Raw genomic sequence first — 24,293 nt, 5'->3', positions numbered from 1 at the left:
CCTTCCTCTACCCTTGTCACAGTGTGGCCTACACTGCCTCAGCCTCTCTTCGGGTGCACCACACTTCCCCTTGAAGTTTCCAGAACAGAGAGACTGGCTAATGCCAGTGTGTGCTCACAGCCCTTGAGCTCATGTGTTTGCATAATCCCGAGGGTCCAGAAAGTCCTTCCTGGTGTCTAATTTAAGTCTTTCTAGCTCCCACAGCATGCTACCAGCCCTGCTCTAAAGTCATGGTTCTTAAGAAGGTGTGATTTTTGCTCTCTTGCCCCTCCCCTACCGAGGACATTTGGCAGTCTGGAGATATCTTTATCTGCCACAACTTGAGGGAGAGGAGTGCTATTGGCATCTAGTGTGTAGAGGGCAGGCGTGCTGCTAAATATCCTGCAAGTCACAGGACAGTCCTTACAGCAAGGAATTATCTGCGCCGAAGGGAAGGAGTGTTGAGATTGAGAACCGCTGATATAAAACATGGGCTTTGGAGCAGGGCAGTTTGGTTTGAATCCTGACCCTGCCATTCCCTAGCTGTGTACCTTTTTGGGCAAGTGGTCTCACCTGTCTTTGAGATGCAGTTTTGCTCTTCACCCAAAGTGGCACTAATAGTGGTCCTTACCTTGTGGGGTCTTGAGGACTGAACGGAGTGAACACACTCATGGGGTGCAGGGGCCTGACCCTGGGGAGGCTCCATCAGTGATAGCCATTATTCTTCCTTTCCATGTCCTAAGGTGAATCTTAGGGTGTGGGAGCAAAGGTTTTGCGGTTAGACCCGGAGATCCCAAAGGGTACAGCCTAGCATGAAGTGGGCTAACTGTTGATGCTGAGGGAGAGGATAAGTTGGTCACTGTGGGCCCAGAGGAAAGAATCGGAAAGGAAACTTGATCCCAGGTGGGCAGAAATCACCTGAAGCTCACCTCCATCACCCTTCTCTCCAGCCCAGCCCCAGGGAAGCCATGGGGTGGGGGTAAGAGGACCAGGACACAAAACACTCTAATGAATACGGTTCCTCAGCTCAGGGAATTGCTCTAGATTCACAGCTGTGTGTCAGGGAGAAGTGGCGTGTGAGTGGATGCAACCAAGACAGGGAGAGACATGAGGGTGTGGGAAATGGCATTTGGGCCCAGGACACAGCATGTGTGAAGGGTAAGGCATAAGGCGTGTTTCCCAGATGATATTCCATGTGGCCAGAGGAGTCCAGTTTGGTGGAAAGAGCCTACCCTCTTGGGACATCAGGACAAGGAAACCGGACATATGTGTTTTCAAAACAGGTCCCCCTTCCCAGGTATAGGGTACCAGGACCTTTTTTTCTCTGTGGTGCAAAGAATCATTATAATTTTGCTCTTTCCAGTCCAGCCCACCTCCCCCCCACCTTAAAATAGAGTTTTGGGATCCGCATCTCTGCCAGGGCTCTCCATACCTGGAGGTCTCACTAGACTCTTCCCCCTCCCAATCCACCCACCCATCCAGTGACCCACCTGCTCTGGCCTGTTCTCCCCACCCATCTTCCACAACCCAGGGTCCTCCCACCGGCACAGGTGGTAGCTCCCCTGTCCCCATCCATTCTCCCAGGAGCCCACTCCATTGGAAGAGCTGCCACCAATGTATTCCTTGAGACCAAAGTCCTAGCCATGACCTGTCTCTGCCATGAGTCCCTTGATCAACTTGGTCCTCCTCAGGAATTGCCCCCCATTTCCAACCATTAGGCTTCGGCTGGGAAGAGCTGTCTCTCCATCCCTTCTAGGTGTTCTCCCAGAAGGCCTGGGACCTGGAACCCTCTTCTTTGCCTCTGGAAAAATGAAATTTCTTTGGAGTATGGAGCCATCAGGTTTTCCCTTTTTGAGCTTTTGGGGCAAGCTAATGGGATCCTTGGGTCCCTCACCATCCCCGGACTTTAGGCCCAGAGGGTAACCAGTGAAGAAATGAATGAGTGAATGAATGACTGAGTTATGCCTGGCCACTGAGTTTCCAGTACAGAAAGGAGCCTTGGGCTCCTACTGGGGGCGGTGGGGAGTTATGGAAAGTGGGGGCAGGAGAACAAAAGACTGGAGGATCAAGGTAGGGGCTGCTCTTAGAATCGCTGGACCAGCAGCGACAGACCGGCGAGAGCCTCCCCCGCTGGAGTCTTCCCAGCTCGTCTCCAGGGCAGGGCCGGGACCAGCCGGCCTGGCGGCGGGCACTGGGCCCGGCGGCGTCCACACTCCAGCCAACAGGAAGAGAGAGAGAGCGAGGCCGGGCGCCGCGGGCCAGCTGGCCGGTGGGGAGTCCCGGGCGTGGGCGCTGGGAGCTGGGGAAGCCCCGCCGGCGCCTCCCCGCTTCGGTGTGCGAGAGGTGGGGAGAGCGCCCCCCTCCCGCGGGCCTCAGCGTCCTCCTCCGTAAAGTGGGGCGCCTTCTGAGGGGCTGAGGGCGGACAGGGGCCGAGGCATGCAGCGGAGCGCAGAGAGCGCCCCGCACCCGGAGTCGGAGGCCGGGACCCCTCCTCGCGGCGGCGGGGGCGGGGCCGTGGGGGGCTGGCCCTGGAGGAGGCGGGCCCTGAGCGGGGGCGGGGCCGGGGCCGGCACCTGGGTGAGGTCGCGCCGCCCGGCCCCCTTGCACTTCCGTGTGCAGCGGCGCGCGAGAGGGAGGCGGCGGCCCTGGGATCCCTGGAGCGACCCCCGGCGTCCGCCCGCCGTGCTGAGGTCCGGACGGGACTCTCCGGCCTACCGGCCCGTCCGGGTCGGGCCCGCATCGACCCCTGTCCCCGCGCGCGCCCGAGAGCGGCGCGGGGAGCTGGACCTCAGCCGCCGCGACCCCTGGCGCCTGGCGGTGCGCGGGAGGTGAGTGAGGGCCTGGCCCCGACGTGGGATCCCGGCTACCCCTGGGGCGCGCCGCCCCTCCCTTCCCCCCTCCCCGATCCGGTTCCCGTTTCCGAAACTGAGAAACTGAGCCGCGGCCGGCGAAAGTCCCGTCGCGCCCCGAGACCGACCGGTGCCTCGGTTCCCCGTCCGTCGGTCTGTCCCTCTCTCCGTGCAGCGGTGGGGGTCGAAGCCCTCTCGTTGGTCTGCTCCCGGCCCCGTCACCCGCTTGTGTGTCCTAGACCCTCGGAGCGTTCGCCCGTCCCTCGCGGATCCCCGGGGCCCTCGGTGGGTCCATCTGTCCCCACTCCCTCTACGTTCCCGCGTCCGCGTCTTTCTAGTCCGGATGGGTCAATCCGTAGCCCTCCGCGTGCCCCACCCCCACCGCACCTCCCGCCGCCGCCTGGATCCTTTGCTCCCGGAGCCGCGCCCCCGGCCCACGCTCTTCGCCCCCTGCCGGTCCCTTCGCCCCTCCTTTTCTACCGCGGAGGAGAGGCTACAGGCCGCCCGCCTGGCCTCGCCGCCCGCGTCTGAGTCCCTGCCGGGCCCAGCCCGCGCGGCGCCTCCTCCTTGCTCTCCCTCTTCTTCCAGTCTGGGTGTCTCTCTATGCCTTTCTCCATCTGTCTCCGGGCTGGGCGTGGCTCCAGGCTCCACCATTCCCCCCCCTCTTACCGCCCCGCCCTTACGCCCCTCTGAGTCCCCTCCCCTGGTGGCTCCTTCCAGGTCCCGTCGATCCGGGCCCCTCCGCAATCCAAACGCCACCCCCGCGTGGGGGCCTGGCCAGGTGAGGGGACGGGGTGGAGGAGAGCCGGGGTGGAAAGGCAGGAGGTGGGCACCGTCAGAACTGTCCCACTTCTCCGACTCTCCCATTTGTCCTTGCCTGGGAGGGAAGAACCCCACTGAGCCCCTCCACTTCCGCCCAGCTAGAAGGATCTGGTGGGGTGGGTGGGGGGCATCCTCTTCTCTGGCCCCTACCCTCTATGGTTGGACTTGACTCCTTGTGCTGAGTCGCCTGTATCTGGGCATGTAGGTATATGATGTGTTTGTCTCTCCCTCTGTGTTCTTTGTCACTGTGTCTGTGGTCCTTTTCCACATGGAGTGACTTGCCTGTGTGTGTGTGTGTGTGTGTGTGTGTGTGTCTGGGTGTTTAGCGGCTCTGTGTGTCCTTTGCAACTCTGTGCGTACTATGTCCTGGTGTGCTGGCACCAGACTCCTGTGTGTTGGTATGTGTGTGTGTGTGTGTGTGTGTGTGTCCTTGTATGCCTGTGTGTCCCTTGTGTGTCTGGAGGGTCCTGTGTTGCACACTGGTTTGTGCCGTGGTGACCCACTGGCCATATACTTTGAGCTGTTAATTTGGGGAGCCAGTGGTGTTAGAGTGTCAGCCCCTCACACTTATATGAGTGTGTCTGTATGAGTGTGGGTGTGTATGTACACTCCCTTGTCTTCCTTTCCTGCTGCCACAGAGCTGCTGTGACCAGGCTGACCTGGTCACTGAAGGAGGGGACGGGTACTTTGAGTTTCCTCGTTCCTGCTGTGGACGGAGCTGGGGTGTGGTGGACAGGCCAGTAGAGGGCAGCTCTCTATGTATGTGTGTGTGTGTCCCTTGCACGCACACTGTCTGGTTTGGACAGTTGTACCTGGCTGTAGAATGGTATAAGAGATCTGGTGTGTTCTGAGCTGTGGTTGGGAGTGTGTGGGGTGAGTGTGTGACTGGTGGGGACTCACAGTCTGACAGTATCAAACTGCCAGTCTGGGAGTTAGGGAGTCCCAGTGATTGTGGGAACTGAGAGAGTGGTACCCCGGTTGACAGCGCTGGAGGGAAGGTGAGAGCCCCAGTGTGTGTGAGAGCAGCGGGGAGGCCATGAGGTGTGCATGCTGCGCCTCAAGCCCAGCCCCGGCTCCTGGGGAGGCTGGGGAAAGCCTCTGTCTCTCACCTTCCTCTGCTCCCCCAGGTTGAGGGGGACCGGAGGGCAAGTCTTCGCGTTTGCATTGTTGTGACCCCAGTCTCTGGACCCAGGAAAGATGTGGGCCCCAATATTCACTGTGCCTCTTATGGGCAAGGGACGGGAGCTAACCTTCTCTAAGGCTGTGGGAGTTCCCTTACCTGCAGAACAGAAAAAGTTGCTGTGAGGACTCAAGGTCTTAGGTCACTGGGCCTCTGGCACAGGCTTGGCTCACAGGCAGAGCTTAGCACATGCTAAGTCTTACTTGGTGACCACTGACCCCGCCCCCAACTGTATGGTCCCCTGGGCTAATAAAAGCCCCAATAGTCCCCAACCCAGTTTCCTGTCTGTGATGTGTCTGTTGCCCATCCCGTGCCCTTGACCGCACTGCTTGCAGAAGGGCAGATGGCTGGCAGAGACCTCATGAACCCTGTTCAGCCCAATTGACGCCTGCCCAGTTTCAGCAGCACTGATGGAGGAATAGGGCTGGGGGGGTGATTTGGAGCTTGACTGCAGGGTGCTGACACCGTTTAGCTGCCGCAGCTAATTGAAGTTTAAATTAAAATTAGGAATAAAGTACAGCTAGGCCTGAGGGTGCGTCATTCTGCAGGGAGTGGTGATGGGGGTCTTCAGCTGAAGGAGGAGCCGCCATCTGGTGGGAGGGGGAGTCTTCGGTGGTCCGGCTTGCAGGAAAAGTGCTCAAGTCTTTCTGCCAGGAGACCCGGATACCTCGCTGCCTTTGCCATTCCTTCCTTCTAGGATCTCTCTGGGCCTCAGTTTTTTCCAGCTGCATAATGGGCCCAGAATTAATAGAATCACCTGGACTAGAAGGTGCAAAACAAGGAATAAGAAAGTGCCCCTGTTCATTTGGTACACCCAATGTGAGCCCAGCACAGGAGACGTCAGGCCATGTCACTAGGGCCTTAGAACTTCCCTGGGGAGATGTAGTCTCCTCATTTTAAAGATAAGACAGGCAGAAGCTCAGAGAGATTGCCCTGGACCACAGAGCAGTGGCTGGCCCTACCGTGCGGTCTCCTAAGTCACAGGGCGACCTCCTCCAGACAGGAAGATTAGGAAACGCTTTCTTGCTACGCCTGTAGTCTGGAGATGCTCCGAGGGCTGACACACAGTGATCCAACCCCTAGCATGGAGAGGACACATAACCGGTGTCTTGGAAAAGTTGAGCCCAACACCCCATTTCACAGGAGAGAAAGCCGAGTCCAAAGAGGTGGAGGTCTCCAAGCCAGACGGGGCCGACTGAGGGGGAGAGCCTGTGTGGTGGTGCCTCCCAGCTCAGCTGCTTCCTCTTGTTCCTGCAGGTCTGCCTGGACCCTGCCGAGGTGAGGGCGGTGGGCCTACCTCTGGTGGTGGCTGTGTGGCGGTGGCTGCAGCAGGAGCCAGCACTGAGGGCAAGGGGGAGCCAGGAGCCCCAGGTAAGACTGCATCCTCCTGGACATGGGGACAATGTGCATGGGGTGGCCCTCCTCTTTGGGCTCTTCCCCTTCTGCTGTGGTGGGGGCTCGGTGGGGTGTGGGGAGGGTCCCACAAAGCCTTCAGGCTGGGTATGGGGCCTGGGTGCCCGGAGAGGGCAGCAGTTTGCCTGGAGCTCTGAGGCCTGGGCCTGCCAGCACTTTGGGGTGAAGAGGGGGGCCGCTTTGCTGGTCAGTTAGAAAGAAGCTGGTGTGTGTCCCACGGTTTGGGGGTGGGTGTATCAGCTTTTTTGTGGTCCCCCTTGGTGTGGCCTCAGGCTGTCTTCATCATTGTCACACGGGTTTGCCCTGGGCCCTACATTGGGTTGGATATCAAGCTGAGAATGGAAAGAGGTCTTCTGCATTCTCTTCCACACCCCAGTTCCTTCATTTCTCCAGGCTCTCTGGGGCAGAGGCGAGAGCCTCAAAAATCCCCCTCCCCAGCCCCCAGATTCTGGGTGAGTTAGGGAAGGCTAGGGAAGGCTGCCCTCTCTCAGGCCCCTTGTAAAACTAGAGATTCCTTTCTTTGGGACCAGACTTGCCTCCTTTAGCCTGTATTGCAGTGAAAACAGTCCCGCGAGTTACCCACTGAGTGTCCAAAGTCCAGTGGACAAGATTCTGTGGGTGTGGTGGCATTGCTGACGGCACCTGGAACCTAGGGAGTGACACTGGGGAGGGGGCGGCCAAGGTGGTCTTTCTTCCAGGAGGCCTCCCTGATCAGCCCCCACTCCCCTTCCCACTGTCTGTTGGGCACCTATAGGTTTGGGGAGGGGGTGGTGAATGGACCAGTGGGGGCTGGGCTCTCAGAGCTTAAGTCTGGGAGGCAGGGGAAGGAGGAGGTCAGGGTCTTGGCTCCTGGGATGGGAGACTGAACAAGGCCAGGGTCATCCCTGGGTCTGCTGTTTATTCAACTTAACCACCAAACCCAGAGGGCAGGAGGTAACCTGTTCTTGGCTGGCTGGGGGCCTCCGCTCCCTGAGGTCAGGGGGTCACCCTCTCCCAGCACTGAGCCTCATTCCCTAAGAAGTTCACCCAGTTCGTCTTGCAGTCAGCCCACTTTCAAAGCTCAAACATCACCTCCCCAGCCGGCGCAGACCTCGGAGTGCTCACACAAGGGCATAGAAACAGAGCTGCCCTCAGCGCCCGTGCCTACAAAGCCTCGAGTGCCCACACACACACCACACATGCATGCACACGTCCACGGCTTTTCACACGCACTCACCCACAGGCACGCTCAGGCAAGCATGCAGATGCTCGCCCAGTCATCCTTGCACACAGAAGCCTGCCCACACACACTACACTGCCCATTCTGGGTCAGGAAGGCAGAGTCCTCGGTCAGGGTCACCACCCCCGCCTGCGACCGGCACGGAGGGTGAGGTTTGAGGTGTGCCTGTGACCACAGGTGCTCCAGGGGGTCCAGCAACACTGGGCAGTGGGTTCTGCCCCAGCGGTCACCTGCCAGCCTGCTCACCCGGACCGGACCCCAGGCTGACCGGGACTCGGTGCAGGGGAGCTGGGGATGAGGGCGAGGGACCACATGAGCTGTGCCAGCACTGCTTGTGGCCGCTGCCACAGAGGAGGAAGTGGGCTGCTTGTGGTCATGGGGCCAAGGTGCTCGCAGGTGGATGGGGGTCCGGTCAGCCCCTCTGTCCCCCATAGCATCCATGCCTGGTGGAAGAGGGGTTGCTGGGCTCTGGCGACTGGGAGGCAAGCAGGCTGCTTCTCCCAGGGCGGTGTGTGCACTTGCCAAAGCCTGGGCCCAGGGAGAGGCCTGTCCATCCGAGGTGTTTCCGGAGACTCACTTCCCCTGGGCTGCCCAGGAAGTGGTTTCAGAGTGGGACTGACCAGCCCGCTGTCTGTGGCCTGCCCCGCCCTGGCCTTGCCTGTGAGGGGAGCAGCGCCTGGCCCGTGGGTTAGGCTGACTGACCAGGCTTCCCACGCCAGGGCTGATTGGGCCTTGACGGAGGCCCAAGGAGAGGGGTCGTGGGGTGAAGCCATGAAGTCCCCTGCAGCCCCCAGAACCCCAGTTCCTCCTTCCCTCTGAGCTGTACCCTGAGGCTCAAAGCCTAACTGGCAGGCACGGCGGCCTTGTGTGAATTGGCAGCCGCTGAGTTGCCTCTCTGGGATTAGGCCACTCCGAGGAGCTGTATGAAAGAACCTGGGCAAGTGCCTTTGGTTCCTGGTGCCTCATTTTTCTTCTCTGACAACGAGACAATGATGGCATCCATCTTCATGGGCTGGTGCCGAAAACTACAGATAATATATGCAAAGCAGTGAGTGTCGTGCCTGGCACTTTATTAGTGTTTAAAGATTGGAAACTGTAGTTACGTAAAGCACTCAGCACTCGGTTTGTGGTAACTACCCCAGAAAACAGCAAGTGGTCTTGGTGACGGGGTTAGTATTGTCTGAAGTCCTGGACCCCCGCCCAGCATCACAGGGCCTGGTGGCCACACAGCCCGGCCAAGCAGCCAGGGCTCAGGCTCTCTCGCTCCCCCTCGCGTCCGCCTCCCACTGGCAGGCCTGCAGGGTGGGAGCCCGGGTGGAGCAGCTGCGCCCACTCAACAGCCCAGCCCCCTCACTGCCTTCAAAGGGAGAAAAATAGCTTTCATGACAAGTGGATGCAGGAAGAGAAAGGCAGCTGCCTGCTGCCCCCTCAGGACTCCCCCTCCCCCTCTAGGGGTCCCCCACGGGACTCTTGGAGAAGCTGAGGCTGGTGATGAGGGGCGGACGGTGAGCCCTCCTGCGGGCCTGGCTACCCTTCAGAGTCTGCCTGTGAACTGGGAAGGGGGTGGATATCCGGGGCCCGGGGCTAGAAATCCCCCGCCTCCTGCACGCGTATCCCTATGACACTTGGCAGCTGGTGGCGGGGACCTGCCTAGCGTGAGGACCTGCAGAGGGTCAGTGCAGGGAGGGGGAGCCTTTTGCTAGAGTGTGGGTGTGGTAATGATGGTGGTAAGGTAGGCTAGGGCCCTGAGAGGGAGGGAGGGAGCTGGGCAGGAGCCTGGGTCAGGACTGTGAGCCAGGGCATGCTGGAGGTTTAGGAGCAAGACCTCTGTGGGCATCAGACAGACCTGGGGTCGAGTTCTCACTTGGTATTTACTAGCTGGGTACTCTTGAGCCAGCAGCTGGACTGCTTTGAGCCTCCGCGGCCTCATCTGTGCAATGGGCAGATCAGGGAGTTGCCATCAGAGACCTAAGGAGGACCTAAGGAAGAAGCCTGTGTTTCAGGGGAGGGGGCAGGAAGACGGAACAGCAAGTGCAGAGGCTCCTAAGCAGGAAGGAACCCGGCTGCTCAGGGAACTGAAAGGGGTCACTGCGGCTGGGGCAGAGGAATGAGGGGAGGGCAGTGGCTGAGGAGGAGGTCAGGGAGGTAATGGAAGCAGCTTGGGTGGGTCAGGCCCAGGAGAGGCGTCTGGGCTTATTGGAAAGGGAGTGCTGAGATCTGCTTTATGGGGGAGAGGGGCTGTGGGGCCAGAGCAGAGGATGGAAAGCAGGCAGGTGCAGAGCCTGGGGAAGGTGTTGGTGCCAGGATGGGGACAGTGGTGGAGAGGAGACGACTTCAGGGTAGAGTGCAGGACAGAACTGAGAGCCATGCGGTGTGGGGAAGAAGGCTTCCGCCCTTCCCCCACCTCCCACCCTGCTAGGAGAGGAGGGGGCACTTGCTTGCAGGAACGCCAGGAGGCCGGCTTCACATGTATTCGAGGACCCATAGATCCCGGTGAGGTTGGGGCATCAGGTGGGCCCACAGGCAGGCCTGCAGCTGGGGGGCCTGGGCTGAAAGTGGAGACCCGAGAGTCAAGAGGTAGCAGGCGAGCCTGGGCAGGGGAGGATGGGGTTCAGATGGTCTTTGGTGGGGAAATTCTAGAGGCCCTGGGTACAGGGCTGGATGGCTGTCCCTCGAAGGTCCCTGCCAAGGTGTCCAGGAGGGCAGGCTTGTGGTGACTGAGCCACTGTTTTCACAACAGCCCCGGAAGCTTTGGATCACGTCGTCGGCTTGTTGGGTCAACAGGCACAGTGGAGCGGCAAGGCCAGATGTCTGCTTGCTGTGGGCTGCAGGGGCGAGGAGCGGGGCCAGGGCAGGGGTGGGGGGGAGAGAGGAGGATTGCAGGGGCTTCCAGGACCAGGGCTGGAGAAAGCTTCTCAGTCTCCATTGTTAAGACGGGGAGACTGAAGCCCTGAGGGAGACAGCAGCTAACCCAGGGTCAGCTGGGGGTTTCAAGCTGCCTTTGCCCCATCGGGTTTCTTTCCGGGGCAGCAGCCCAGAGCTGGGCACTATAGGGGTTGGAGGCTCGAGGAGCCCCTTTGCCCACTGATCCGAGAAGTTTAGGGTGTACCTGTGGCGACAGGAAGACGGAAATGGGCAGTGGGGCGGGTGGGGAGAGGGCCTGGTGTGGGGCTGGGATGGCAGTGGTGGTGAGGATGATGCTCTTGCACTCAGGACAGCCTCTAAGGCAGGGCAAGATCATTCCCTTTGGGGAGGAAGTCAGAGCGCTTTGGCCAAGCTCACGGGGCCCTGAGGGCCTATCGGGTCTGAACTAGACCTGTCCAGTCCACATGCAGGCCCCCACTGCTGAGTTCCCTTGTTCACTGCCTGCCGCGGGATGGGACAGCATGGCCCTGCCTCGCTCCCAGCTCCTCCCGGTCCCCAGAGTGGGGAGGTGCGATAGGGGCCCTGCTCACCTTGTGGGGACAGATGGCAAAAGCCTTTGGGGGGATCTCACCTCTTCGATGTCAACAAAGGGGAGAGCCATGGGTACAGAGGGACAGGGTGGAGGAGTGGACGTGGTCCCCCCCTGTGGAGGCTGGCGGAGCCCTTCCCCCGCCCGAGACACACCCATGCCCTCACCCCACAGGAGGCCAGGTGGCCCGTTCCAGGTTTAGAACTGGAGGGTCCCTCTCGGCCTCCCCCTGGGGCTGCCCCATCAGCTTTGTGGTTTTGGATGAATTGCTCCGTCTCTCTTTGTCAGGTTCTGCCCAGTGAGTCTGGAGCTCAATGGTGGTCACGTGTTGGGCGCCTGGTATGGCTGTCCTGCCCACAACAGGTGTACGCCCTCCCCTCCTCCTGCACGCCAGGCCCGTGACTACCACCTGTGACCCCCTAGCCTCGTCCTCGGCCTCTGCGGTCCCCTCAGACAGGTGGGTGGGGAGGCCTGCCCGGCTCCGTGCCTGACTGGTCCATTCCTTCCCTCGTGCACTTTGGACTTTGCTCTGGACCAGTGGGGAGGCCAGGGCCTGCCCAGCACCCGGCTGCCCTTCTCTCCTTTGCCATTACCCCAGCTTTTTTACCTCAAAAAAGCTCCGTTTGGACTTCCCTGGTGCCAGCGCCTCGTCAGACATGTGTGGTCCTTCCAGGCTTCTGTGTTTATGCCTGTGTCGGCCTGGAGCATCTCTGCCCGTGTTTACCTTACGCTCTTGGCGTGCCGTGTGCGGCCGGATCTCTCTGTGCTGGGGAATGCGTGAGGGCGTCAGTGTCCTGTGTGGCCCCCGCGTGGGCCTGGATGTCTGTCAACATGTGAGAGCAGGGGAAGGGGGGTGGTTTCTTAGTGTGTGTCACTGAGTCATCATAGGAGTGTGCGTATGTGCCTGTGGTCACGTGTGTCTAACTGCAAGTGGGGTTCCCCGTGCGTGACTGTGTGTTTGGGTTGGTGGGTGTGCCCATGTGTGCACACATGTGTGGTTATTCTGGGAGAGGCCCTAGTGTCCCCCCCAGCGCAGCTCCTCACAGAGGCCCCCTTGTCCTCAGTCTTGACGGGGTCTTTGTTCCTCCCTTGGGGGTACCTGGAGCCCTCCCTCCCACCGAGCCCAGGGCTTTCCCAACCTAGGACTAGCTGAGTGACTCAAGGCTTGGGGCTGGTGTGGACTTTGCCCCCGAGAGGGCCTAGCCTCATCCCCGTGAGAGCCCCTGAGAGTAGGGTCCCAAGTCTTGCCCCTCAGACTCTTGCAGCCCCTCTGGCCTGGTGAGCCAGCTGCACCCCTGCATGTCCATCAGAGGGAACCCCGTTGTGATCCCCATCACACCCAAGCGCCTCTCACTCCATTCCTTGCACTTACTGCCTGAGAGGTGGTCATATCGTCCTCTGATACATATTTATGTGACTGTCCCCACCAAGCTGTGAGTTCCATGGCCTGGTGTGTCTTGTCACCGTGGTGCCTGCCAGTGGGGCCTTTGTAACTAACGGCCCCCCAGCCCATGGCGTGCGGGCTTCTGTCGCCACCAGCCCATGTTTTCCTAGGAAGAGGGCCCGTGTCCCTTGTTGGCTCTCAGGGTGTCGCCACCCCTTTGGCTATTGCAGAAGCTTCATTCATGCTGCCCAGGTCTCACCTGTGACTCCCACTGGATCCCAGCCCAGGAGAAGGATTTTTTAATGTCCCCAGAACATTCAGCTGTGTAGCCAGGGCTGAGAAGCCAGAGCCAGGGGCAGAGACTTTGCCCAGAGAATCGACCCAGGTCCCCAGCATGAACTTCCCAGACAGCTGCACAGGGTGCCTGGGGGAGGTACGTGGGGTAGAGGAGCAGCCGGCTTTCTCAGGGAGGAGGCAACAGTTCCCCAGGGTTGGCCTTCAGAGCTGTCTGGAAGGATATATAGGAATTAGGGAGGACATACTGGCTGAGGGAATAGCATATGCAAAACAAGGGGGCTAGAAAACAAAACGGGAGTTCACAGAGTAACCAGAGGTGAGGTCTGAGCTGGAGAGCAGGACAGAGCCTGACTGAGGTCTGGGCTTTCTCCAAGGGCAGTGGGAGCCCAGGAGGTTCCATGGGTTGGGAGGGACCAGGAATGGTAGCAACTGGGTAAAAGGAGAAGAATTCACTGCCCTGGTTGATCTGTGTGGTGTGAGGGAGGGGCCAAGAAGCAGCACAGTGAAGGGGTAAGGTGCTAGATCTGGGGAGGAGCAGGTGTTGGGAGCATCCCCTGCTCTGGGACTTGGCTGTGACCTGAGACCATAGTAGAGCCTCCTCCCAGGACAGGACTGGGCATAAGGAGGCTGGGGCACAGGCCCTGGTGGAAGGGCATGAGAAGGGCCTTGCTAGCCCTTCCCCTCCCCCACCTCCTGTTCTTCTTGTTGAGCCCATTTCCTGGGTTGTGAAACCCCTGTGGCCTCCTTGACTTGCTTCTGTGTGGGAAGGCCATCTGGGGAGGCCAGCCTCCCTGTCAAGCCCGGCCCCTTTGCCCTGTTGGAGCTCTGCCCGAGCCAGCCAGTCCCTCCTGCTGCTCACACTGCCTCTCACTGTCTTTCCCTCCCACTGTCTGGGCCTTGTGTGTCCTCCTGCTTCATTCATCCATCAAGGCCCACGTGGGCTGCACCTTGAACTCCCCCCCAAGGCAGGGTTTGATCCTTAGGAGAGCCCGGGTTGACTCTGACTCCCGCTTTGCTGCCATCTCCAGCCGGCCTTGACCTGCAGCAGGTGGTGCCTTCATGCACAGGCAGGGGCTGGCCCCAAGGTTGGGCAGGTATGAGTGAGAAAGGGCTGCATGGGGGGGGGGTGCATCTTCTGCCCCCAGCGGTCTGTTCTTGGAAGAGCAGATCCAGCTGGTGCCTCAGCTTTGCTGGCTGGGCTGGCTTTGCTTGACCTCAGCCTGCCCCCTCTTGTTTTCCTGGCGGACGTTCTGAGAGAGCCTCCCTCCACATCTGCTCACGCTCCCCAAGAGCCTGGCTAGGTCTCTCTTCTCAGGTCTCTCTTCTCTCTTCTCTGCTCCTCTGTCCTACCCTGTGACCTGTGAGGCAGAATCCAAGGCCAGGGAAGGGCTGGGGTAGAGGGGACCAGGTTGCATTTGGGGGCCTGGGGACTCTCACTGCAGGACGTTGCCCTTGGTTGCCCCCTACCTACGAAGAGGAGGTGGGTATGTTAGTTTCTAAAGACCCATCTCTTAACTCGTTGGGTTTTATTTTTCACCATTAATAAAATGATTTTCAAACAAGTTACACGTGATTGCAGTAGAAAAATTAGAAAATACATTTTTTTGTTCCAGATGACACCCCTCAGGCCATGTCTCCCACCCCACCCCCTTTGCTGGAACACACTTGCGTGCATATGTGTGGAGATATGCAGCATGCACACTTGTCCTCTGCTCCCCGGGAGCTCCAGCCATCGTGGCCGCTCTGGCCATGTCCAGCCTGCCCTGGCTAGCTGGGAACAGGTTTCCATTGCCCTGGAGGAGGCTACCTGCCTGCTCTGGGTCTGGCCCAGCACTACCTTTCCTCACTTCTGGGTGGCTGGTCTAGGGCGGGGGTGGGGAGTGTGGGAGGAGCAGAGTCAGTGGACCCTCATACCCTGGAACTGGAATTCAGGACAGCCAAGGCTTCCCCAGGTTTTGATAAGCAGAGGCTGGCCTAAGGGGCTGGGACAGGAGGGAAGGGAGGATTTCAGGGGTCAGTATCACCCTCTTACAGAGGAGGAGGAGGTCTTCAAGGTTAAGCCGACAAGAGGTTGGGTGAACAAACTCTGGGTGTGCCCCAGGACACCAACTCCTTTACTCCTCTGTCCTCACTGTGTGTGTGCGTCGCTCCTGGCATGTTTCTCTGTCTCTCCCTTTGCTCCCTCTCTCCCTTCATCAGTCCTTCCTGGCTGGGCATACTGGAAAGGACATCAGGCAGGCCTGAATTCAAATCCTTGTACCACTTCCTGGCTGTGTGACCTTGGGTAAGTCACTTAGCCTCTCTGCACCTGTTCACTCATCAGTAAAATTGCCACTTCCAGGACAAGCACAGGGATGAAGTGAGCTAATGCCATGATGAGGTTAATCTGGCATGTGTTGGCCTCAGGGACGGATGGGTCCTTCTTTGAAGTGGGGGTGCCGAGACTCAGCCCTAGATCTTCTGACTCTGTCCGGTGCTCCCTGCTTCGTAAGGCTGCTTTTGCTGTGGGTTGGAGAAGAGGTCAGTAGAGATCAGGAGCCCTCTGGCTCCAGCTGGCTCCAAGGAGCAGGCACCCGTGGAGGTCTGTGGAGGTCTGCCCTTGCCACCTCCACAGCCCTGTGCGGCAGCCTGGCGCTGAGTCAGTGGCCTTCCTTTGGGGCCTGTGGGCCTGGGCCTATTTGCATGGGGGCTATAAATAATCGGCACACCTTGCTTTTGTGCTGTTTCTTCACTCCCTGTTTCCCCACCAAGCTGAGACTCTCTGAGAGGTAGATGGGGGGTGCTGGGTCTGCTGTGCAGGGGGCACCCAGTGTGCAGGGCCCGAGACCTTTCCCAGCATTACATGGTGATGGAAGAAGATGCCCGCTCACGGCGACTGTCTCCCTCCTGGGGTCTGGGCAGTGCAGCTAGGCAGAGGACTCACACTCTAGTTTTTGTCTAGGAAGTTGGGGCTAACCCTAGGGTCACTGCCAGGTAGCCCCAGGGCAGCCCACAGAACCCATGGGTTCCCCTCCTCGCAGCCTGGCTGTACAGGTTTGGGGCAAGAGCTGGGGCTTGCTGTGGTCGTGGTTTCCTTCCAGTGGCTTTTAACTGAGCAGCAGCTGCTCTGATCATCGAGAGCTGGAGGGCAGGTCTGACTGGCAGCCTACAGGGCTGGGCTCTGCCTCCCATTCCGGGGTCTTCTCTGACCTGTCTCCTCCATGCACCCCCGGGGCAGTCCTCATGGTTGGTTCTTGCGAGGCGACCTAGAAGTGGGAGAGGTCATGGAGCCCAGGGGCCATCTAGGTCTGGGGGAGGCTGTGGGGAGGCAGCTTGACCCCTTGCCCAAAATGGCCAGGTCATTTTGCCGCTGGGCTATCCAGACCCCCTCTCAGGAACCCAGGTCCCCTGCGGCACAACCATTGTTTCTTTTTCCCTGCCTGACTGCCCCCTCAGCCTGCGTTCTCTGAGACATTCGGAGAGCCCATCAGTGCCCCACCTGGGTCTCAAGGTTATCGTGCTGGGAAGCACGAGACCCAGCCATGTCTGCTGGGGTCAGGGCCTAGGATTGTGGGAGCAGACTTAGGGCAAGTGGGTGTTGTCCACAGGCCCAGCTGATCATTCTGGATCCCTCAGGGAGAACTCATCTGGCGGCTCCACAGCTTGGAGCCCCAAGCCCAGCCGGGTGGCAGGAGGGGCACCGTGTCCATTTTGGCCTGAGAGCTTGGGATACTCACCCAGACGCCTGCATGTAGTCAGCCAGGCCCACGCAGCTTGCTTTTGTCTTCCACGTTAGCTCAGGGCCCACCACATGCCACCCACACACACCTTCCCCATCTCACATACTCACATGTGCTTGAGCCCAGGGAGGAGCCCGCAGCCATCCACGGCCGGCTCCTCCTCCTCACCTACCAAGAGGTGGTGGTGGTTGGCTCAGCTGAAGGCTGAAGGCTTTGGGACCTGGCCTCAGATGTGAGCTTCCAGCTTCCACACCGGCTTGGCTCGTGCTCCCTCTGAGGCGGAGCCAGGCCCGGGCAGGAGACACTGAGGGCAGACCCCTCCCCTCTGGCTGCGGGCCGGAGAGGGCTAGTGGGGCCCCTGGGCTGGGCTGCAGGCTGAGGTCAGTATTTCCCGTGAGCTCATCTGGGCTGGGAACAGCAGAACCAGCCGTTACTCTGGCTGCCTTGCAGAGGAGCTGGGGGACCCGTCCCAGGGGCCGGGGGGCCGCTGCACGTGTACACGTATGTGTGGGGGGTTGGGGGTGCGTGTGTGAGGCCGCCGCCGTGCTGGCTTGTGTTCAGGAAGGCGTGAGCACATACGCGTGTGTGTGTGTGCGTGAGTGTTGGCTCAGCCTCACTCCTGGAGCGTCCTCATGTGTGCGGCTCAGAGCCAGGGTGTGTGTGCGCCTGCGGGCTTGCGCGTGTGACCATCCTCCAGGAACGACAACATGGTCACCTCCACTGGTGAGCCTCAATCTAAGGAACAGCTAGGAAGAGGGAGATGCAGGGCTGACCTGTGTGGGCGGAAACACAAAGTCAGTGTAGGTTCAACATTAAAATAGTTTTATATTTGGCCAAAAAGAGTCTGAAAGTGCAGGCAACCTCTGTGGGGGAGCGCACCTGACCCTGAGGGGCCCCAGTTCAGAAGGCGAGGGGTGTGGCCTGGCCTCTCACTGCCCTGCTCCCTGAGTGGACTGGCTGCCTCCTGAGTGGGACCTCGGCTTCAGCTTCTGGCTCAGCTTTGGGCTTTCAGTATCTCATTCTGAAAAGTGGGAGTGGTCTTCTTGGCCCTGTTGGTCTGCTTGAGTAGTTAGGGGCAAACTTTGGAACCAAGAAGGGCTGCAGGGTGGCGGGGGTGCCGTCCTGCCCGTCTCTGTTGGCATGTGCTGGGTGCCTGGCCCGTGGTAGGTGCAGAGCCATGGGGTATTAAAGGATGCCTTAAATGACCCCCCCAAATAAATGACTCGAGGTCACAGACTCACCCACCTCCAGGGCCCAGGTAGGTTTTGGAGAGTAGAGTACAGAGGCCTGGAGTGCACTCAGTAAAGGGGGCTGTGCCAGCCAGCTCTCTTACCGGGGATGCCACAGATCTAGACTTCCAGAAGACTGCTCGGGTTTCCCACTGGCAGCTAGAACTAGTGCCTTGCCAGCACACTGTGGAGGCCAAACTGAATGCAGTGAGAGCCCCCGGGAGCCCCTGAGCACCTCCCAGGGCTGGCCCTTGCCGCCCAGCCTCACCCCTTCCGTCTCCGCAGCCCCACCGCAGGCCCCGGCATGGCACCGTTCCTGCGCATCGCCTTCACCTCCTATGAGCTGGGTTCCCTGCAGCCCGCCGATGACGCCAGCCAGCCCTTCTGTGCCGTGAAGATGAAGGAGGCGCTCAGCACAGGTAGGACTGGGAATCGGGGCCCAGCGGGCGGCCCCAGAGGGCCTGGGCCTTGTTCCCCTGGAACTTCCTCACACTCCTCTCCCTGCCCAGCCTGGCTGTGGATGCAGGACCGTGGTGCCCATAGGGCCTCTAGCACTGGCTACATGGATCCATCCCCAGGAGGGGGATGGAGGTGGGGGGGGGGGCGGGGGGAGACATGCTTCTGGCTCCTCCCCCGTTGGGGGTGTCCCCCAACAGTTTCCTCATGTCCATCTGTGTCAGACTCTATGCTGGGCCCTGAGGACACTGCTGTGCTCCGGGGCTGACTTGACCCTGCCCTTGTGGGGCTTACGGTCGGGTGGTCAAGTATAAGAGACACTGAGTCCTGTGATAGGGAAGCCCAGAAGAGGCCCTGTCCCAGGCTGGGGTCAGGGAGGTCTTCCTGGAAGAGGCAGATATCTCACACCATTCCTTTTGGCTTTGGTCCTCACCTGCTAAACCCCTGACTTACCCCTTAGGTCTCAGCTGAGCTGTCCCTTCCTCCAGGAAGCATTCCCTGATCTTAGGCTGGTCCACATACCTGACCATGACCCAGACCAGGTCTAGACCCTGGCCCTGCCTCCTTCGGTCTCATCCCAGCTGTGATTTAATGTTTACTTGAGGGATTTGTGGGCTCGTCATGTCTCTATCCTGGACTGGGCTCTAGGGGGACAGGCACTGGTTTGTCTTCTCTTTCACCATGTTCCTCACCTCCAGTGTTGTGGCTAGCATGAGGGCCCGCAGTGTGTTCACTGAGAGAGTGCCATGAGGGGAGGTGACAGCTAAGCGGGGCTGAAGGAAGAGGGTCACAGGATGAGGGAGCAGCAGGAGCAGAAGCCTGGAGGGGGCACCTAGCTGGGCAGCCTAGAGGAGCTGCTGGCAGTTTGGTGTTTGGAGTGTTAGGAATGACAAGCTGGAGAGGTGCACATAGCACGGTAGTGAAGGCTGAGGATGAGAAGAGCCTTAGGAGGGCTCTCAGGGCGGGGGTAGGGGGAAGCTAGGCAGCCTCGGGGGCTGAAGGCTGTGGGGACCTGGGGAGGGCAGGAGAGAGGGGCCCCGGCCAGACCTTTGCCTGGCCGTGTTGCAGAGCGCGGGAAGACGCTGGTGCAGAAGAAGCCCACCATGTACCCCGAGTGGAAGTCCACATTTGACGCCCACATCTACGAGGGCCGAGTCATCCAGATCGTGCTGATGCGGGCAGCCGAAGAGCCCATGTCCGAGGTGACGGTGGGCGTGTCGGTGCTGGCTGAGCGCTGCAAGAAGAACAACGGCAAGGCCGAGTTCTGGGTGAGGGCGTGGGGGCGGCAGCCGCGAACACACGGGTGCAGGCAGCGTGGGTGAGGGCGCGTGGGCTGTGGGGGTGCACGCGTGTGTGCACAGCGTGGGGGTGGGGCGTGCGGCTGCACAGTGGTGCCTCCATGTGTGCGTGGGGTGTGGGTGAAGGAACACGGCTGTAGGAGTGCACGTGCGTGTATGGGGTGGGTGAGGGCACGTGGGCTGTGGTGGTGCACATGCGTGTGCACGGGCCCCGTCTGGCCTCCTGAGCAGCTCTGTAGCTGCTCCAGCTCTGCGATCCACCGGGTCCCAGCTCCTCTGAGTCTGTGTCCAAATCCATTAAGGACCCTACCTCGGGGTCGGTTGTTCAGGGGAAATGAGCCACTGGATGCCAAAGGCTTCCTGTAGTGCTGGGCACATAGTAGGTGCTCAAGAGAGTCACCCCCACCCCTACACCTTCCTTCTTCCCTTTTAGTTTCACAGAAGCAGGATACGCACATGGTAAAACATCTCAAAATGTGTGTGCGGGGATGTCCCAGCCCCACCACCAGGTCCAGACCCCCTCTCAGAAACATCCGTCATCCCAAGTTCTGTTGGAACCTTCACAGGTGTTTGGGGTGCAGGCGGGCCTGAGGGAGCACAGTTATGTGGCTTCAACAGTGAGGGCATGGGAGAAAGGGAAAGCCGAGGACCACCACTCACCCGCTGGAACCCGGCCTCCACACGTGCACCTGGCCACATATCCCTCGTGGCCACAGGATATCTGTGCTGCCCGGGTGTCTCTTGCCCCCTGGGGTCACCTTTGGGCTCCTGCAGCTAAGATGTCCCCATGGGAAAAAACCCCAGACCGTCGGGGTCTCTGGTCAGCCTCCCGTGAGGCATGAAGGGACCAAGCCAGGAGAGGAGTTGATGCAGAGCTGTACCAGCCCTTGGCCGGCCAGGCAGAGATCCTTGCTGTGCTCTCTGTCTACTCTGCCGAGGGACAGTATCAGGGAGCAGGCATGGGTCCTGGGAGAGGTGAAGGTCCTGCCTTCGGAACTGTGTGGGGGGACTGGGCGTGCAGAGCCCCCTCCATGGAGAGCACCAGTGTGGGGGTGTCAGCACACATCTGTCTGTCTGTCTGCATGTGCAGGGACTGGGGGAGGGGGGCTCTATTCTAAGATCCTTGTCAAGGGGGCAGCAAGGGTGGGGCTGGGGAGTTTCCCTTCCCACTCTGTTCCTGGGCCGTGTGGCCGGCCTGGGTGTGAGCTGGATCCTTTCACTTCCCCAAATGTAATAATACCCCTGGGTTGGGGTGTGGGGGCGGGGCTCAAGGGCGGGGCCATGCCCACACTGGGCAGACAGGTGTCCGGCTCAGGCTGCCAGGACTCCCTTGGCCTTGGGGGACCAACCATGGGGGCGGGTTCTGAGTCCAGCTTGGCTGGAGCCCGCCCTCACTGACCCTCCGCCAACCCTCACTTCTGCAGCTGGACCTACAACCCCAGGCCAAGGTGTTGATGTCTGTGCAGTATTTCCTGGAAGATGTAGGTAAGACCCTCCTGCCCTGGGCTGGGGACGTAGGTTGAGAGGCTGGAGCTAGGATTGAAGCTCAGGGAAGCGGTCCCTATCAACGGTCTCCCCAGAGCCACCCTGGGAGGGACTCCAGGAATGTTGTCCTTCCCGGGGCTGGGACTGACTTCACGACCCCACGGGCCCCAGATTGCAAACAGTCCATGCGTGGTGAAGACGAGGCCAAGTTCCCAACTATGAACCGCCGTGGAGCCATCAAACAGGCCAAAATCCACTACATCAAGAACCACGAGTTCATTGCCACGTTCTTCGGGCAGCCCACTTTCTGTTCTGTGTGCAAAGACTTCGTCTGGTGAGGGATGGCTGTGTCTGCCGGGGTGGGGTGGGGCAGGGAGGGCCCAGAGCCAGCCCTGACCCTGCTGGGGGCTTTGTCTTTCAGGGGTCTCAACAAGCAAGGCTACAAATGCAGACGTAAGTGTCTTCTCGGCCCAGCTTGCGTGCCCACCGGCGCCTATGTATATACTCGGGGGAGCCTGTGTCCCCATGTGAGGACTGTGTGCGTGGACAGGGTCCCTGTGTGCCCGTGTGTGTGCTCAGGGGAGCCCATGTCCCCGTTGTGAGGACGATGTGCCCAGACAGGATCCCCGTGTGCCTGTGTGTGTGCTTAGGGGAGCCCGTGTCCCCGTGTGAGGACTGTGTGCCTGGATGGGGTCCCCATGTGCCCGTGTGCGTGCTTGAGGTTTCCCCTTCAGAATGTAGGTAGGAGAGCCACACCCAGCGGGGCCAGGGGTAGGGGGGGTTGTTGCTGTGGCTCACAGAAGCCAGTTCCCTGTGTCTCTTCCCAGCCCACTCACGCTTGGGAGCATCGCAGCCCAAATAGGCCTCAGTACAGGATTTACACAGAATCAGTCAGAGCCACCCATCACGGCTCTGTTCCCCCAGACAGCTGAGGCAAACTTTTCCAGTCCACCCCTGGCTGCGCATGTGCTTCTGTGGGGACGCGTGTTTGCCTAGGTACACACGTACACACGTGGCTTTGGTTCCGGACACAGGCTCTGGAGCCAGATGGCCCGGGTTCGAGTCCCGGCTCTGCCACTTCCTACCCGGAGGGCCTTAGGCAGAAAGACTTAACCTCTCTGTGCCTCAGTAAAATAGGGCTAGGAACCATTATAAAGATCAAATGGGGTAAAATATATAAAGCTGCCTTTTAGGCGATAGACACAATAATGATTCTGTACCGGGAGTTCCCTGTTCTTACGCATCAGTATGTGTGTCGCAGGCTCTTTGTGTTGGGTGTGTGTGTGTGTGTGTGTGTGCACCTGAGCGTGAGAGAGCGCTTAGGACCTGTTTGCTGTCCTGGTTCCTGCCTGCCTGCGGTCCTCTTGCTGCAACACTCCATGCCCCTCGCAGCCGCCCCCCACTGCCCACTAGGCTCCCTTGAGCCACCCCTCATCTCGGAGACCCTCCCGATTGGCCTGTCCCTCCCTGCCCCTCCTCTTCCCAGGCCCCTCCTGCCAGGGCAGGCAGGAGGAGAGAAGAAGCCAGCTGTGGGCCCCAGGCCCGTGTGGGGTGAGGGTGTGGGCGGTCGGGGAGAACAGCGGCTTTGTATAGAGGGCCTGACCGGCCCAGCGGCGCCAGCTCACAGCTCTGCTCCTCCCGCTGCCTCCCCCCACCCTCGGCCTGTGCCCCCTCAAGAATGCAACGCTGCCATCCACAAGAAATGCATCGACAAGATCATCGGCCGGTGCACGGGCACCGCAGCCAACAGCCGGGACACCATAGTGAGGCTGGGCCCGGGGCGGGGACCTGGGGGGGCTCGGCCAGCAGGGAGGGATCCGGGCTCTCCCCAGCCTTTCCCCATAGAGCTCACCCTTCTCCCCATTTTTCCTGGTCCGTCCTGGGACTCCTGGGTTGCCCAGTCCCCGGTGGGGGGGGGGGGAGCCCTGTCGGGCATCTTGCCCTGCATGGGGTTGGGGAGAGCTAGGGGTTGAGGAAGGAGCTGGCACTGGTCTGGGACCCTCAGCCTGTGACCACCCCTGTCTCCTCCCCAGTTCCAGAAAGAACGTTTCAACATCGACATGCCGCACCGATTCAAGGTTTACAACTACATGAGCCCCACCTTCTGTGACCACTGTGGCAGCCTGCTCTGGGGGCTGGTGAAGCAGGGATTAAAATGTGAAGGTGCGTGTCCCCCAGCTTGGGGGCTAGGGCAGGACAGAAGGGCACTCCCCGCCGGCGCCTGCCTACCCGGGTTTCTTAAACTCCAAACAACTCCGACTGCTTTTGCCCTGTTCCTGGGGGAAGGCCTCGATGCTGCCCCCACCCCCTGCTGGCCTGACTGCCTCTCCCGTTTACCTGCTGTGTGACCAGGAGGGCCCACCTCTCTAAGCTCAGTGTCCTCAAGGGTAAGGTAGAGTTAGAGTAGAGTACGGCCCAAAGAGTCATGGGGGAGGGGGCGCAAGGCCCGACGCACACTAGCAGGTGTTCAGCAAATAAGCCTCATAGACCCCTGCCCCCTCTCCAGGCTTTAGCGAGGCAGAAACAGGAGAAACGCCCCCTCCCCCCCACCCGCGCAGAGGGAAAGTGACTTGTCTCAGTTGTCCTAGACATTCCTTAAAGGGTTTAGAATTAGGTCTCATAGCTATGGCTTTTTCTTTTTCTTCTTTAAATAATGAAAAATTTGAAGTGCTCGGGATGCTCCAGATGCATTTATTTCTAAATAATAGAAATATTTTAGAAATTAGAAATCAGAACAGGAAACCCAGCGGACCGCACCAAAGCTCTGGTTCTTCCTACCCTCTTCCCTCCTCCCTGCCCTTGGCCGAGCCTGGGAAGGGAGACAGTTCTTCCAGAGCTTGCTGGTGGCCTATTTGGTCCCGCCCCGGGCAGGGGCTCTGATGGCCCTGTCTCCTTCACCCCAGACTGCGGCATGAATGTCCACCATAAGTGCCAGAAGAAAGTGGCCAACCTCTGCGGCATTAATCAGAAGCTCTTGGCGGAGGCGCTGAACCAAGTGACCCAGGTGGGCAGGTGCTGTGGGAACCCTGGTGGGGGGCAAGGGGTGTTTATAACTTGAAAAACCCCACTTTTGGAAGATCCAGTCCCAAGATTTAGGCAGCAGAAGGTGGTGAGCTTGTTCTCATAACAAATTATTTGAGCAGTTCTTTACTTGGTGAGCCTGGAAGAACACAAGGTTGGAATGCTTGGAACTAAAAGTGTATGTGTGCGTGTGTGTGTGTGTGTTTGGTGTTTAGATGTGGGAAGGGCTTGAGGAATGCTATAAAACCTCAGGTAAAATTCTAGAATCAGTTAGAGGTGAAGGCAGCACAAATACCAATCTATTGGGTAAGTGGTTGGGAGGCGGGACTCAGTGTGCCAAACTTTTGTTTGTAATCGCTGCCTTCCAGACCATCAAGATGTCCCTGTGCCATGGGAAGTTGTGTGTGTGTGTGTGTGTGTGTGTGTATACTCACGTGTGCACTACCTGGAGGTCCTGGGCTCTGCCCCTGCTGGCCCCCAGTGGTTGG

The 24,293-nt window shown here is 59.7% G+C and overlaps 1 protein-coding gene across 2 annotated transcripts in view; it reads left to right on the top strand.

Annotated features, from left to right (window-relative positions):
- The first annotated feature begins 2,565 nt into the window (after nucleotides 1-2,565).
- Nucleotides 2,566-24,293, top strand: part of PRKCD (protein kinase C delta) — a 28,547-nt gene continuing 6,819 nt past the window's right edge. Inside the window, exons 1-10 of one of the 2 annotated variants that reach the window (XM_045078936.1) lie at nucleotides 2,566-2,807; nucleotides 6,088-6,201; nucleotides 17,831-17,964; nucleotides 19,070-19,269; nucleotides 20,724-20,784; nucleotides 20,956-21,118; nucleotides 21,206-21,237; nucleotides 22,462-22,547; nucleotides 22,818-22,947; nucleotides 23,688-23,788. In XM_045078936.1, the coding sequence (XP_044934871.1) occupies nucleotides 17,850-17,964; nucleotides 19,070-19,269; nucleotides 20,724-20,784; nucleotides 20,956-21,118; nucleotides 21,206-21,237; nucleotides 22,462-22,547; nucleotides 22,818-22,947; nucleotides 23,688-23,788 (888 nt within the window). In that variant the 5' untranslated portion in view covers nucleotides 2,566-2,807; nucleotides 6,088-6,201; nucleotides 17,831-17,849. Of the gene's footprint in view, nucleotides 2,808-6,087; nucleotides 6,202-11,204; nucleotides 11,374-17,830; nucleotides 17,965-19,069; nucleotides 19,270-20,723; nucleotides 20,785-20,955; nucleotides 21,119-21,205; nucleotides 21,238-22,461; nucleotides 22,548-22,817; nucleotides 22,948-23,687; nucleotides 23,789-24,293 lie in introns of those variants that run through there. The other variant, XM_045078934.1, reaches the window with a different exon arrangement.

This window comes from Mustela putorius, unplaced genomic scaffold (genome assembly GCF_011764305.1).
Source record: "Mustela putorius furo isolate JIRA1106 unplaced genomic scaffold, ASM1176430v1.1 tig00000095_pilon_pilon_pilon, whole genome shotgun sequence".
NCBI lineage: Eukaryota > Metazoa > Chordata > Mammalia > Carnivora > Mustelidae > Mustela > Mustela putorius.
The sequence above is the reverse complement of the archived record's forward strand: the minus strand, read 5'-3'. Positions and strand labels throughout refer to the sequence as shown.